This window comes from Ambystoma mexicanum, chromosome 1p, assembly GCF_040938575.1.
Source record: "Ambystoma mexicanum isolate Mex_15411 chromosome 1p, UKY_AmexF1_1, whole genome shotgun sequence".
NCBI lineage: Eukaryota > Metazoa > Chordata > Amphibia > Caudata > Ambystomatidae > Ambystoma > Ambystoma mexicanum.
In genome coordinates, this window is record NC_090921.1 from 93,490,816 (window position 1) to 93,506,996 (window position 16,181).

The following is a 16,181-nucleotide window of genomic DNA, read 5'->3' on the forward strand; positions in this document are numbered from 1 at the left end:
GGTTCTGTGGATTCTTTAGTGGGGCCGCCTGGAATAGTAATAATCATCCTAGCGGGGTCCAACAGACCATATCTGATGTTAAGGGATTTTAAGAGGTCGCATGTCGAGGAATCTTTTCCTTTTGGCTTGGGTAATCCTGGAAAAGTCAGGGGGGGGGGATGAAGATTGTATTGTTTTGGAAAAGGATAGGGGAATTTTTCCTGACAGTAGGATTTTACGTGCTTGTTAAAGTCATAGGAAACAAGCGATAAAGGGTCGTGGCGAGGAGTTGCTGTTGGAGAAATGGGGTCTGATCCTATGAGCACGTTGCAATTCCAACGGGGGTGAGAATTTGCTCCCTAAGGCAGAGGGAATCAAATTGGTAAGGAAGTCGATAGGGTCATCTCCTTCAGCTTTTTCAGGGATCCCATAGAAGCGAAGGTTGTCTCTATAATTTCTGTCTTCTAATTCCGTAACTTCACTTTCCAATTGCACAGGTTTTACTTGCATGTTCTCTAGGCCCTCCACTCTATCCTCCACAGTACTGCCTCTTTCTTCTGCTTCATCAAGTCTGCTGGAGAATAACTTGATATTTTTGAAGCCTTTAAACTCTTCTTGTATGGAGGAGGAGCGAAAGTTGAACGTGGAAATAGAAGACTGAATATTGCCAAGTTCTTCTAAAAAGCATTCCATGAAGGCATTGAATGGTGCATTGTCAGGCGATGATTTAGTTTTGGTGGTATCGGCCATGTTAGGGGTTGAAGGTAATATCCGAGGTCAATAGTGAAAATGTCACCTTGAGTTAGGTTAAGTTGAGTTGAGTAGATGAAGTCTGGAGATAACGAGAATGAAGCACCAGACAATGTAAAGAGAGCTGTACTGCTGTAAGTTGAATTGGTGGATCTGAGGAAATAATGGCACTTATAGTTTGATAGTTGATATTCAGGCAGACACATAATTATACCTAACCATTGTTATATTTTGTTGTAAAATCCAGGTAATTGTAAGTCCAAGGGTTTGAATTAGTTTCCTTGGGCAGCCATATAGTTTTAAGAGATAAGACTGAAGTGGTCAAGAAATTCAAAATACCCAGCTAATCCAAATCGTAAAAGTCACATTCATGATAAAGGATATATCGGAAATGACCAAGAAGGTTATTGAATAGTGCAAAGCACCTATGTTTTGAGGGTATTTTTCCTTGAAAATGCAGTAGTTAATTGTCTACAATCCAAATGGTGTTGTTCATCCAGGTAAAGAGAAAGAGTTCAAACAAAGCTCCAAACATTTTTTAAATGTAATTTACATTTTTATCTCTGCTGTGCGTGTGTTTAAAACGCGCATATTCATCCTGTAAGTGTTATAGCTTTACTTACGGACCTTGTGGTGGAAAAAAAGTGTTTCCTTAAAGCAAGCCTGTTGTCTTGCTCGCGTATGCTGCGTCAGGTGACAGAACGTGGTTGCTATTCCTCTGACGCGAAGCCGCGGCTTCAGGCCTCGCCCGCCTTCCCAGCTGAGCGGTCTACCTGTGGATCACCAGCAGAGTTCCATGGGCAGCAGAAAGACGCTGCCGATGGGCACAACAAAGGCATTTTCTGGATGCGAGCACCACATAAATGTCCTTCACACAAATGTAGTCATCCAATGCGGAACCACGAAATGAAAGGTTTTGTGAGGGGAGCCGGCACCGTACAAGGCCGCAACCAATTTGGCGGCAGCTACAAGGGAAGGTTTGCCAAGCTGATTCCACTAATGAGCAGCAACCAGGAACAGCATGCCCAAAGAGGTAAGAAGTCTCCATTTTGGGCTCTCAGTAATCTCAAGTTCAGATGGCGTGCTTCAGTATTAAGGAGTAAAAGTAAATCAAGTCAACATTTGCTTCTTTATGCTACAATTCTAATGGGGTTCAGATAACTCGGGAAATTAACACATGCTACTGAGATCTGAGGATCATCTATATATCAGAGGTTTGAATCATGGGAGGGCGGACTACAATTTTGATCCTTATGAGGTTGATAAATTGATCAATTCAATTAGCTAATCATGACAAGTTATAAAACAACCAACTGTAGTAGAAAAATCAATTTAGATTTTTTTTCAAACAATATTTATTATAAAGTTACTGAGAGCTCCATCAACAGGAATTCTAGAGCTACTCTCAGATTATTTTCAGGGATGCAAAAAGCAGCAGCCACCACAACAAATAGTGCTGCACCACTGTTAAATCAAGTCGTATTGCCCCGTGTGGAAACCAAGTTGAGGTCCCCTGATATAAAGTGTCATACATAGAGTAAAAGTACATCTGTTGGTGAACTAAGTACAGCAAGGAATGACAATGATAGATGGGCGCCCTGGCAAAAGTCAGTCTAACCTTCATAGACGCGATACATGGTTGTGGCAATACAAATAAATTGGCAATTAACCTCAAAGATCTCTGCTCAGAATTGTACATTTCATTTTCAGAAAGGCTGTCACTTTAGCATCTGTGTGCTCCGACGACTACATCAATGCCTATCTGGAAGCCCTCCATGTCGCTCAGACTATGTACTCTTAGGAAGAAGAATACTGAGACCAAGAAGATGGAACAAGTAGGCACAAGGCCACTTTTGCAATTAAAACACATGCAGTACAGTTGTCAAGAGGCTGTCCAATCATGAAAAGGGAAGAAAGACTCAGGTCTATCGAGTCAGCCTTGAAGTAGCAAGGAATGAGACACTCATTCCGTGGTAGAGAACCCGAAGGCTAAGAGCCGAATAGCCAGGACGCAGAGTGGTGACTACCAGAGAGGTCCAGGCGAGGTGGATCTGACAGAGAGAGAAAGAAAGAAAGAAAGCCAGACCGGCAAATGAAGACCAAGAATGAAGGTGTGGGCAGCCGGAGACCTGGAGCTGCAGAGCCGCAAAGAGTAGATGAATGCTGAGTGTGGCAGCAGCAGATATGCTCTGCTCCGTCATCCTAAGAGACTGGAGACCGCCCATAGGCTTCCCAAATACACCCCAAAGAGCACAAGGGGATACAGGAGGCATTATACCATTTGATACAAACTTAGTAAACCACGCAAATACATCCTGAAGAGCACAAGTTGATGCAGCAAGAGGTAGTAAACAATTTGATGTAAACTTTGTGAAGCACGTAAATACATCACAAAAAACACAAAGGAATGCAAAGGGCATTATACATTTTGATACAAACTTAGTTAACCATGCAAATACATCCAAAGAGCACAAGTGGATGCAAGAGTTAGTAAACAATTAGATACAAACATTTTGAACCACATAAATACATCCCGAGGAGCACAAGGGGATGAAAATACATAATTTGCTAAGAGGTTTGTAAACCAGATAAACACATCCCAAGAAACACAGAGATACCAGAAAGATTATTCAAGCTAATACGCACATTAAAAATACACCTGTGCGGGATGGGACCTGACAGGAGAGTATTTCAAGTCTGTCCAAATTGACACTAGGTAAAACAGGGAAAGGGATCCCGCAGAAGCAGAGGAACAGGGCCTTTGACACATGAAAGCATTGAAGGCCCGCCAGCATGCAGCAGGGTCTGGGACCTAAATGGAAATGGACAAGGCCCATCAGTAAAATATATAAGGGTCAAGGAGCCTCAACAGTACAGTACAGTACAGAAATACCTAAACACAGAGGGATGTTGCCCAGAAGCAGTCAGGGAGACTCCGACTAGGCAAGAAAAGATAAAACAAGAAACAAGCGACAAAGCAAATATCTTTTGGGACTAAAACGTAGTGAAATCAAGTCTGGCAGGTTAGTAAACCAGGCTTGATATACCACGGAGAAAGTCTACGGTCAGGTCTGGCAGGTTATTGAACCAGACCTGATAAAAGACTGGAAAGGTTCATTTTTGGTTTACATGAAGAATAAAAGTATTTTCACCAGAAAACTCAGAACTGTATATTGTTGTGAACTACCACATTGATATGGGAAAAGGGTTCCCTCCAGGAGAAGGGAGAAGGAACAAGTTACTTACCTGTAACTGTTGTTCTCCAGCATGGGTCTGGCATGGATTCACATGGTCATGAGTATTCCCCGTCAGGCTGGGAATCCTCGGTAAAAGAAAAAATCAGTTTCAATCCTCGGTAAAAGAAAAAATCAGTTTCAGTTTAGTTTCTGAACTGTCTTTCTACTAATAACCAATCACAGGTCTCTGGGTCATACTGCCCCCCAGCCAATGACTGCCCTCTACCTAAGCCCCTCCTCTGGCAGCCATCTTCAGATTTGGTAGCACGTAAAGTGGCAGAGGGACCAAGAGAAGAGCTGCAGAGGGGTAGGCGGGAGGGTTCGCATGTGAATCCATGCCAGACCCATGCTGGAGAACAGCTACAGGTAAGTAACTTGTTCCTTCTCCAGCATGGGGTCTGGCATGGATTCACATGCTCATGAATACAAGAATACATAGCAGTACACACATGCACAACCACGGGAGGTGGCAAGGCTAGACATTAAGCATTTCAACAACTCAACATTAATCATCTCTTACCTCCTCACCAGGCTCACCTTCAAGCGAACAGGTTGCGCAGCACTGCCTGGCCAACTCTGGGCTCCTCCCTGGAATCCCGGTTGACGCAGTAGAATCTCGTGAAGGTGTGTAACGACCTCCACGTAGCAGCCCTGCAGAAGTCCAGCTTGGGCACACCAGACAGGAACGCTGTAGTAGCAGCGATCGTTCTGGTTGAATGGGCTCTCGGACGGGCGGGCAACGGTCGGTTTGCCAACCGGTGACAGTGCATGATGCAGCTGGAAAGCCATCTGGAAATGGAAGCCTTGGAGAGGTCCTTCCCTTGGTTCACAGTGCCAAAGTTCACAAACAGCTGTGATGTCTTCCGAAAACTCTTTGTGCGGTCCACGTAGAACTTCAGCGCTCTAGCTACATCCAGCGAGTGCAAAGTCCTCTCAGCCGGCGAGGGGAAGCAAACAGGGAACATCAAGGGCTCGTTGAGATGGAAGTCCGACGCACCTTGGGCATGAAGGAGGGGTGCGTCCTCAGCACTAACCTCATCTCGTGGAATGTCAGATATGGAGGTTTACAGGTGAGGGCCTGATCTCTCTGACTCGTCGTGCGGAGGTGATGGCCACCAGAAACACAGTCTTCCACGATAGGAACTTCAACGGCGCCAAATGCAAATGCTCGAATGGCGGGCTCATGAGCCTGGTCAGCACCACATTTACCTCCCACGCCGGACCCCTCACCGGCGGGAACGATCGGAACAGTCCTTTCATGAACTCCTTCACCAGGCGGTGCGACCACAGCAACGACCGCCCCGAAGTTCTGGGGTAGCGGGAGATATCCGGCAGATGAATTTCGATGGATGCATGCGCAAAGCCCCACCTTGGCCAGCGACAGCAAGGACGGCAGCACATGAGGGGCCGTAATCCGTAGAGGGTTGATCTGTGCACGGCACAGAAGCGCAGAAACTTTCGATGTCCTTTGTGTATGGGGATGTGGAAGTAGGCATCCTCCAAGTCCAGCGACTACTGGAAGTCGCCTTCCTCCAGTTGTCCCAGCACATGTTGAGGGTGACCATCCGGAACTTCTGGGATTTTATGAATTTGTTGAGGCGGCAGAGGTCTAGAATGGGCCGCCGAGCCGCCGATCTTCTTTCGGACGAGGAATACTCCGAGGCCCCGGGGCCTCTTTGGGACGAGTTCTATCACTCCCTTCTTCAGCACTGCTCGTATCTACAGAAACAACTCGGGATGTGGCTTTCTTTCCTGGCCACTGGTGGAAAATGGGGACACTTTTGTAATTTCAGAGTGTGCCCATGGGCCAGGGCATCCAGCACCCAACGGTCGGTGGAGATGGACTTCCACGCGGCGATGAAGTTCACCAGACAGCCTCCCACCGGGGTGCTCGGGTGGGGGCCCGACATCACGGCCGGTTCAGTCTTGTTTCGCTGAGGCCTTGCCACCTTGGGCCCCTTAGCGACGAAGACGGTGTCCACCAGACTTGTTACGGCCTCTGTTGGCTTCCTGCGATGAAGAGTGGGCCGTCTAGCAGTACAACGAGGAGCTGCCGCCGAATCCTTTGGAGGCACCTTGAGACTTGCCTCCGGAAGTCCGAAAGGACGGCCGTCGCTGATGGAGAGAGCCCAAGGCCCGGGCCGTCTCGGTGTCCGCCTTGATGGCCTGCAGTGACTCGTCCACTGCCTTGCTTAACAGGTTGTTGCAGTTGAAGGGCATGTCCAGTACCCTGGCCTGCACGTCCTGACAGAAGTCGGTGGCCCTGAGCCAACCGCGCCGGCAAAGGCTAACGCTGTTTCCCATCTGGTGAAAACCGGTGTCGGCGATGTCCGTGGCACGATGCCACCTCGCCTTCCTGCAGGATTTCAGGGTCTTCCGCCCTCTTGTCGTCTGGGAGGAAGTCCAGGAGTGGAGCGATCTTAAACCACAGCTCCCTGTAGTAGCGGGCCACGATCGCAAGGGCGTTGGCCGCCTTGATGGTCGTCGCTGCTGACGAGATGACCCGTGATCCCATGGCGCCCAGCTTCTTCCCCTCGCTGTCCGGTAGCGAAGTGGAAGTTGATGCCGTCGCCTCTGCCGATTTCTTCTTGGCCACCACGGAGACCACCGAATGCAGGGACGTTTGTGCCATGAGGCACATAGGCGCTGAGTTTGGGACCGGATACTACTTCTCATACCGGTCCCTCTTCGCAGGGGCCAGGGACGGGTTCTTCAGAAGGTACAGTCCTTTGTCCCAGATGTCATCCAGAAAACGGGACTGAGAGGACGGTCTTCCTCTTGGCCTCCCGTCGTTGGTAGAGGAGCCCCTCCTTCTTCTGCTCTTCAGGGCATAGCTGGAACAGCTCCGATGCCCAGGCGATCATGGCGTGAAAGGAGCCAATTTCGTCGGAAGAGGAAGCCCGGGGAGGGGCTGATGGGAGATCTGTTCCATCGTCACCACTGTTGTCCGTCCCCGTCGTCGCCGTTTCCCTCTCAACCCTCGGTGGAGGGGATGGAGGTGAAGGATGGAAGGGTGGGGGAGGATGGACTCGCCTCTGCTTGGGTGTAGGACGCCCTGACGGTCCGGGAGCTGCTGGATCGCCCACTGGAGGCAAGGGTAGCCTCGTCCTTATCTCTGTGCATAGGGTTTGTGTGCCAGCATAATGTCATTCTGCCTGTCCGTAGGAGGTGGCATTGGTTGCGACGGGAGCGTGGTGTCTGGTTCCTCGTCGATCTGACACTCTCCGTCGGCTCCACCCTCGCTCTCTACATCCGCCTCATCGGGATCCTTCCCGCAGGCCCTCTCCTCGAACCTCTTGTCCAGGGTTGCCATGATAACAGACAGCTCGTCCTTAGAAGAGGTATCCGAGACCGTTAGGACTACCTCGCCCCCCCCTCTTTCCCATCCCGGGGTTTCATGGGGGTCTTTTTTTCGATAGGCTAGAAAGACGATTCCCTCCGGGATGGCAGGGAAACTCAGGCCTGGAGGTCGGCTCTACTGGGGTCGCCTCAACAGGCTTCGCCAGGGCGGCCACGACTCCCTCAATCGAGGCCTTAGCCGGGGGAATCTGGGCCTTCACGACTATGGGCGCGTCTGAGGCCTTCACCGTGGGGGGAGGGTCACCGCCTTGCTCCCCCTTGGCTTTCTCCGTCAGGACCTGCCGGGGCTTCTCCCGAAGCTTACCCGGGTTCTCAGACTTCCTTTTCACCAAGCCGGAGCATTGGCTCGTGGTTGACGGCGTCGGTGACATTGCGCCCTGCCTGGCAGCCAAGGAGCCTGAACCAACGGCGCACCCGGTGCCCGCGGACTCGCAGTGCTTTGCCTTCTGTTGGACCCCTGTCGGCGGAGCACCCTCAAAGGTCTTAGAAGACCGCTCAGACTTCTTCCCACCTGCTGCTGGGCTCTTGGCCCCCAGCCAGTTAGCAAGTCGAGTACAGCGGTCCTTCATGGTCCGGACAGACATGCTCTTGCAGAACGTGCAGTCCTCCTCCACGCGCGACTTGTTGGCGTGAAGGCAGTAGGAGCACCGGGAATGCTCATCTTCCTTAAAGACGTTCTGTAGTTCCACATCCTGACCAGATCCTAAACAGCTTGGATCCAGTTGGTGTCGAGTCTCCTTTGTCTTGGGCCATGTCCAAGCGGGGTAGGCCTCAAATATCTTCCAAAATCCTCCAAGAAGTGAAATAGGACGTAAAATCGCCCTTGAGGGGTGTAGAAATGTCCAAAAGGGTCCCCGTTAATCAGAAGATAAAACAGTGGAGCTTGAGGCTCGATTTGACTGAAAAATAAAGAATAAACTCTTTGGAAAAACAACACGCAGTAAAAGCTCGAGAGCTAAAGCACGAGGACTACCAACACTTGAACGTGCGATAAAAATCTGAAGATGGCTGCCAGAGGACGAGCTTAGGTAGAGGGCAGTCATTGGTTGGGGGCAGTATATGTGAATCCATGCCAGACCCCATGCTGGAGAAGAGTGTTTTGTTTAAAAATTCAAAGACGCCAACAGAGAAAGAGGTTCCATACAGAGGAGGGGAGAACTGTTTCATGTCCATACGTGGGTTCCTCCCTGGAGTTTAAGGAACCGTTTTTTTTTGTTGGTCTGTACATTCAAGCAGTGAACATTTAACTATACATTCTTTTCACAAGAACTGTGAAACATTTAACTATATATACACACCTTTCACAAGCACTTTAGAGCATTCAACTACATATTCTTTTCACAAGAACTGTGCTTTGGAGTCTACACCCAGAGAGAGAGAGACCTCCTTCTGGATGAATGAGACATCCGGTTTTCTTTAGTTTTAATAGTGTAAGAGATGGAATTAGGTTTAGACACAGGACAGTGGACATTTTACTTTACGTACATCCTAACTGGGTCCTTAGTATTTTTGTTGAGGTCAGCGACGCCTCATAGTAAATAGGGAGGGATAGGCTTTTCTTTCACTTTTCTTATTGTAAATAAAAGCCTATACCAACCCCTTTACCACAACTGTGTCAAGACTCTTACTTCTGCACCCTTACAGTAGATATTCTTCAAAAACATGGAAACATCCAGAAAAGAGATTATGCATTTCTAAAAGGCTAGTATCTCTCACACAGGATTCAAATAATAGTGCATGTTTGAGCAATAAAGAGGACGTTGGCAAAAATAAAATAGTATTCAGTCTTGAGTTTCCTTTTAAAGGTCTACCAAACAGAGGCACACATTCTGATGTATTGCAGTACACTCAATAACAGAGATCCTGAAGCACTGGGCTTGAAACAATTAGTATATCTTTGTTGCCACCACACAGCGCTTCCACCAGCCTTATTGGAACATAAGCAGATGGAATAAGATGCCCTGAAATTCCTTTGCAGCTTAGAGGTTTGAACCTGCAAAAAGGGGCTGGTATAGACTTCTTTTAACACCTACCTTTCTCACCCCGCTTCTTCCGCGAACGGTCTATGTGGTCCTTGAGTTGAATTCGGACTTGGCGCTCAGTGGGCTGGTCACGGATAAACGAGTACTTTAAAAGTTGCTCTGTGGGCGGTCGGCTCATATAGTTTTTGATTAAGCATGTATCGATGAATTCAATAAACTTCTTAGACCTGTGAAGAATGAAAAGAAAATGAGTGAAACAAAAAAATGAAATTCACTGCAAAAAGGGTCTCTACAGGTCTATATAATTTGTCCTATTTCATTCATTTCTTGCATTGATTTTCTTAAGTCATGATCTCAAAACCAATTACAGAACTGTACTTTCCTAGAAAGAAGAAGTGGTACATGTTGCTCACCAAAGTGAAATTGTATTGGTAGCCATCCGTTTCTTTTGCACGAGACTCCTCGGATGCTCTGGGCCTAGGATAGCATGGAGCAGCATTCTTTGCATTGGAAAAATTTGAATTTCAATAGTCTCCATTCCCTATTCATTGGGCTCCTCCAAAGAACAGATAGGAGGCAGTAGGCATCAATGTGTGTTTAGACGAAGGGAGGTCTACGGACTATCAGTACAAGAGGAACTACTAAGATGAATACTTTGCCCCTACGGATATTTCTAGGTCCGCTCTGTTCAATATATTGTATGGATGTATAGGATTTACAAAGCGTAAACCTAGTTCGGAAGCAAAAGCGTGCTGCATAAGGCGTACGCGCACAGGGGGTTTCAGGTAAGCATGCAGCGGTAACAGAGGACTTGGGATGGATACAGGGAGTAGGAGAGCAGGTTTCCTAAGGGGGAGAATTCAGGCTTAGTGGAGCAATTGGCAAGATGTTCTTTGAAGGGTAGGGTCAACACCTGGAGTCCTGAAGAGGGGTAAGGCAAACTACTTATATACCCAATTTAACCAAAGATATCTTTCAAGAGGGCTTGCTCAAACGGAGCCTTTCTTCGGGAGTCAAAAGCCATGGGAAATTGTTTACTCAAAGTGTGGTGCACATGCCAACACTACAGGTAACATCCAGAGATCTACGATCATGATATAATGAGCAAGATGATGTTCAGAAGAAATGCCTACATCAGTGTAGCACTTTTCAGCGCAAGACAAGAGTACAATCCAAAGCACAAAAGCTTGCTAATCCAGATAATAACCACCATAGGTAACAAAAGGACTTTGATGTGGCAGAATTGTTATGCTATGGTAAGCTACATTATGCCCTCTTGTACATTTAGGCCTCAGATCCTCCATTTTGCCTTTGCCGGAGGTCTCCCTCTGAACTAAGCTGCTCTGACATGCCGAAACCCCGCATGGAGCAGATTAGAACAAGGCCAAGGGACACGTCAGAACTTCTCTTATGTTTGTTCTCTACAAGTGTAGCATTAGCACCACATACGATAGATCACAGTAGTGTTTCTACAAATGCTGCTTATTTATATTACAACACAATGTACCCTGCCCCTACCGCAAGGCTTCATTACAAGTTCACTAGTCAGATGTTGACTATTATTGCCAAATGTCCGATAGGCCATGTGAAAATGCTGTAATATATTAGTGATTTGCTTATGACATGCTATATAACTTGTGCTTTAAGGGCGGTCCCGGCACAGCTCCAAGTGACAACTGCCCCCCACTTGTCATTCTGTATTTTCATGATTGTAAGCTGCAAATGTCTCTGTATGCGGTTTATTTTCTATCTAATACAAGAAGCTTGGTTTAGCCATCAGTCTGGTGTCTAGTCTCCTTATTGCTGCAAGTTGAGGCTGAGGTGACCTTGGGAAAGTGCCAAGCTGGGCTACCAAAGAATGGTGCCCCTGTCTCTGGCCTGACTGCGCAGGAGATTTTTGCGGACTGCCCTCGACCACGACCGCAAGGCCAAGGACACAAGGTCCTCCCCATACCAGAGGTCGTTTCTATAAGCGTGGTAGACCTTTTGACTACGAAGTTGCCAAACCGGTGCTATGGTTCAAGAGGCGGGCCATGGAGGATCTCCACTACAGCACACAGCTGTGAACCTATTCCCCTCTGACTGATCGGTAAAAAAGCATTCCTTTCTCTTATTTTCTGTCACTTCATTTTACTCAGCATTGCAATGCATTTTTCATATTGTCATTCTCCATCCTACCAAGCACTTTCATCCACTGCTCTGTGACTAAACGTTGATTTGCCATTTCATTTATTTGCTGTCTCTCTATCTACCTCTGGTATATTTTGCATTTGCGTGTATCTAAGTAGATAGCTTTAGCTCTGTCTGCCAGTGATGCTTTGATTCTTATTTGTCATGTTAGGTTTAACCGTTTGTTGTTCGTTTTACTTCACACACTGCTTGAAGATGTAGTTTTGATCCTCATTGGGGTTTTCTTGTGATTCAGGCTTACGGCTCCAGTGTGACATCACTGGGACCACGGTCTACTTCTGGTGTTTCCAAAGACATGGGACTGTCGCAGCCCACAGATTGGGCGAGTTTGTAATTCATTACCACCACATGTACCACGATTTAGCATCTTGGTTGGTGTTATCATTGGGAGCGCATGTGTTTTCTCACATGGCCAGGTTTGTGCAGATTTTGATGCATATGTCTTCGCTAGTTATTAAGAGTTCTGTGCGTTCTGTGCATTCTAGCACTGTGGTGCATTCTTTTGGCTGTCGTTTTTATGGTCACAGCTGAATGGGGGAAAGTGTGATTATTCTCTTCGCCAAGTTAATTTTGACTTTCTTGTTGCTGTGGCTTGCTTTTGGCACTCAATCAAAATGTCACTGTGGCACACCATTACCACACAAATCCGTGGCCTACTCCAGAAGTCTTATTTGCTGCCTGCAGGCATGCCTTGTTTAGGGAATTGCCATATTCCGTTGGGGTTACTTGCTATTGTAATTTTTGGTTGATGAATTGACGGTTTTATTTAATAATTTATTGTGGGCAGTGTCAAGATTTTGTGCTACTATTCACCAGCACCCTTTCCATGCTACAGACAAATTAGTGCACAGTATGAGAAACCTGAAGAAACCTGAAGGTGTGTCACCCGCCAGTCACGGCCATCGCTATTGTATTCAGTTCATGGGGGTGGACTAGTGTGGGAGGATCACCTGGATGAGGGGTCTTCAGGGAGTATAAGTGGGACACTGGAGGGTGAGACGCAGTATCACCTTCCCTATAACACCTTCTCCTCATCCTACCAGGTAGGATACCTAGGAACTTAACCCCTCCACCCGTTTCCCGACACAAACACTTTCTCACAGACAGTTCACTATGAGCGACAATGGACAAACACCAGAGCCGTATACCTGACATGTTCCAACACCATGCTCAGGCAAATGCGTATCATTACACACACCTGGCTTCCATCACAATTCCCCACACGGATAAAAGGCGGGGCACGAAAGCACACTCTTAGTGAAGCATAACACACAAGGAGACAGCAGTTCTGAGATGGTAGTTAATTTAATTTATATTTATTGTGTTATAGTTTAGATTATAAACTTTACACAAAACCTATAGAATAACAAATTAATACTACATAATCCGAATATACATACAGAAAATCATAACATAAAAATAAAACATAAAATTCATCTTCATATAATCAAATGTACAACACACAATTATCTATACAATATTAGAATGCAAATACTTGATCAGTAACCTAAAGTGTTATGCCCAAACTAACTTCAACTCTCAGCCAGATGGTATATAAGGATGTCAGCAGGCGCATGCTATTGGAATTAATACAATGGTGCCAAAAAAGGTCGTCCTTAATATGCTTATTATCATGGACGTAACTGTCCAAAAGGGGATTAAATGTACTAGCCATTTCAGGGCATTAAGTCAGAAGGTGCTTTGCCGTTTCCAGCTGATCTTGAACTTTGCATAGGCGGCATATTCGCAGCTCGACGGCATTCTTATCTTTTCTTCCCGTGATCATCATCGTGGGTAATTGCTCCAATCTAAGTAATAAAATGAACTGTCTGAGTCTGGCTGATGGGCAGATGTTCAAATATCTCTGTGGTTTCTTAAACTCGTACAGTCTGTATTGCACAAATTGATAGCTTCTGAAGCTCCTCGGATGTTCAAAGTTCTCAATCCAATCCCAGAGCTCTATTTGTTTGCACATAGCCCTTTCAACTTCTTATGAATAACCACCATCCCTGGATTGCCAACCTATTTTATGGAACAATTTAGCCATCTGATCGATAGTTGTGCAAACCAAATACTCCCTAGTCATTTCCTGATGGACAGCTGTTAACAATCCATTACTATCTCGAGTCATTTTTAGGTATAATGAGGCCTGCTTCTTCAGTACTAATGCCTTTAGAGAGATCAAGCCCAATTCTAGTCTAATAATGGCCATTGGGATACAGGGAGGTAGGCCAAGAATGCAGCGCCAAAATCTACCTTTGATCACCTGTAGCCACCTTAGATCAATCTCCAATAGGGCTTCCAGCCCGTATATTATTGCCGGAGAAAAATCTTGTATATAAAGCTGGCGAGTGCCCCACAGTGTGAAACCACACTGTTTAACAGTAAACCTATAGAACAGGGCAGTCAGTTGCACCTTCTAATGGTGCGCGTTTGTTTACAGGCCACATAATCACCAGACTTCAAAATCAATACCCAGATATCGATATTGGGGAACGGAGGAGATATTCACCAGGCCTACCATATGTAGTACACAGGATACTTTCTTATTTGTGTATCTCATAACCTTCGTTTTCCCTAAGTTAATGCTAAGGCTATTCACCTCTGCGTACTCCCACAGTGCAGCCGCTGATCTACGTATCCCACTAATGGTATAATCGAAGATCACCAGATCGTCTGTGTACACTAATACGGGATAGGTGGCTTTACCAATTTTAGAGGGGCAGTTGCTTACAGCAGATAGTGCTTCAGGGATGTCATACACAGAGATTGTAGATTAGAGGTGCTGTGACACAGCCTTGTTTTACTCCCCTGTTTTGTGTAACGTTAAGTTGTGTGTCCTTCCTGGTCTAATTTCAGTTTCACTGAGTTATTTTGATGTAAGAGTCTTAGTACCTTCCGGACAGCGCATTCATTTTAATTTCCACCACAAGCGGCTTCTAGGGATGGAATCGAAGGCCGCTGTGAAGTCTATATATAAGGCATACAGTGGAGCAGCCCCCCGTCTTAGTGCTCTAGATCATAAGATGTCCATAATCATGATGTTATGGGAGATGGAGTACCCCTGTCTAAACCCTCTTTGAAATTTGGACAGTACACCAGAACCCTCTGCTCATAATTGTAGCTCTTTTAGCAGAAGTGAGGCAAATATCTTCCCCGTGGCATCTAACATTGAGAGCAACCTATAGTTGCTATGGTCGAGTCTATTTCCCTTTCTAAACACGGGGATTAATATTGCCGTTTGCCATGAACGGGGTATTTTACCAGATTTTAGGATCTTCTCAAATAATATTCCCAGCAGGCTGACCCAGAACTCGGGGTACGATTTAATAACAATATTGTCCTGTCCATTAGGGCCTGGTGCTCGTGAGGATTTTATCTCTTTAATTTTATTCAAAATACGTTCATGTGATATATCAAACAGAGCTACTAGTGGGGGAATGTCCAGTACTGTTAGTTTATCGTCTTCTGCATTCTGATTTTCCAGGAATTTTACCCACACTCTGGCTTCAATGGGGTTGGTCATTGCCCCATTTTGAACACCTCGCGCCTCGCCCAGAAGGGACCAGATATTACGTGTCTTTCCTTCACATATGGTCTTCACCATTCTTTGCCAGGCGAATAATTTGTCTGCCCTTCTTTTTGCTTTAATGGCCGCTCTATATCTGTTTTTAATCCCCCTGACTTTTACATAATATCTCTCCCCAAGGGCCATATCTTTCTTGGCCTTATGGAGCTCAGCTCTGAGGTTCCTTTTCATATCTCTGATTTTGTCATAAGGCCATTTTTTCTCCTCCGGTCTTATCATTGACCCCACAGGTATCGCTGCGTGCTTTCCTGCGAAAGCATGGATCCAATCCTCTATACAGTCAATTGACAGCTCATTAAAGTTAGGGAGCTTGCTGTAATCTGCCACCCCCAGAGCTTCAATGGCGAGGGTAATGTTTTTGTCCGACCCAGAAATCCTGGTTCCCGCTTTATTGGATTTTACCATGCCTATGTTATTAGGCAAGGACTGCTCTCTGGGAAAACTGATCTCGCATTTCAAGGCAGCGTGGTCACTCCATTCATTGGGGATCACCATCATGTCCACCACCTGTTGTTGGATCCTAGGGCATGCAAATACATAGTCCAACGTGCTATACAAGCTCTCATTTGACCATGTATGATGTCCAGTATGATCACTAGTTGTTCTGCCGTTAAGTATTTCCATATCCCAGGACTCAAACAAATATTCCCATGCTCCACCCTCAAGATCTTTTTTATTATGAGCCATGACTCCCCTATCGTTTAATCTAGGGTTCTGCATTTTACACTCATGCCCTGACATATGACAGTTAAAGTCTCCAAGAACAATTATTCCTGTATCACTAGATATAGACAGCCAATTCGCCAGTAGATCCTGGAGAGAGTCTTGCAATTATTCACATTGAGATGGTAGTTTAATACAAGGAGAAAGACAGCGAGACCAGAGAGGGTCACAGGTGGGAGGAGGGAAAGGGGAGGGGGGAGGCGGAGTACCCTTGACCTCTAAAGACCATTACTTTCGTGAGCCTTGTAAAGTAAGAAACCGAAAGCTCAGGAACAAAGGCTGATCAACCCAGGCGAGGAGGAGCAATTGGCGCTGTGGTACAGTCCTTGGCTCCTACTACAAAGCAGCGTCAGAAAAGACAGCACAGTCGGT

The 16,181-nt window shown here is 46.4% G+C and overlaps 1 protein-coding gene across 8 annotated transcripts in view; it reads right to left on the reverse strand.

The window, feature by feature from the left end:
- MINK1 (misshapen like kinase 1) overlaps positions 1-16,181 on the reverse strand; it is a 2,066,166-nt gene that overhangs the window by 924,180 nt on the left and 1,125,805 nt on the right. For all 8 annotated transcript variants that reach the window (XM_069644001.1, XM_069644014.1, XM_069644008.1 and 5 more), the window contains exon 10: positions 9,359-9,534. In XM_069644001.1, the coding sequence (XP_069500102.1) occupies positions 9,359-9,534 (176 nt within the window). The remainder of the gene's footprint in view (positions 1-9,358; positions 9,535-16,181) is intronic.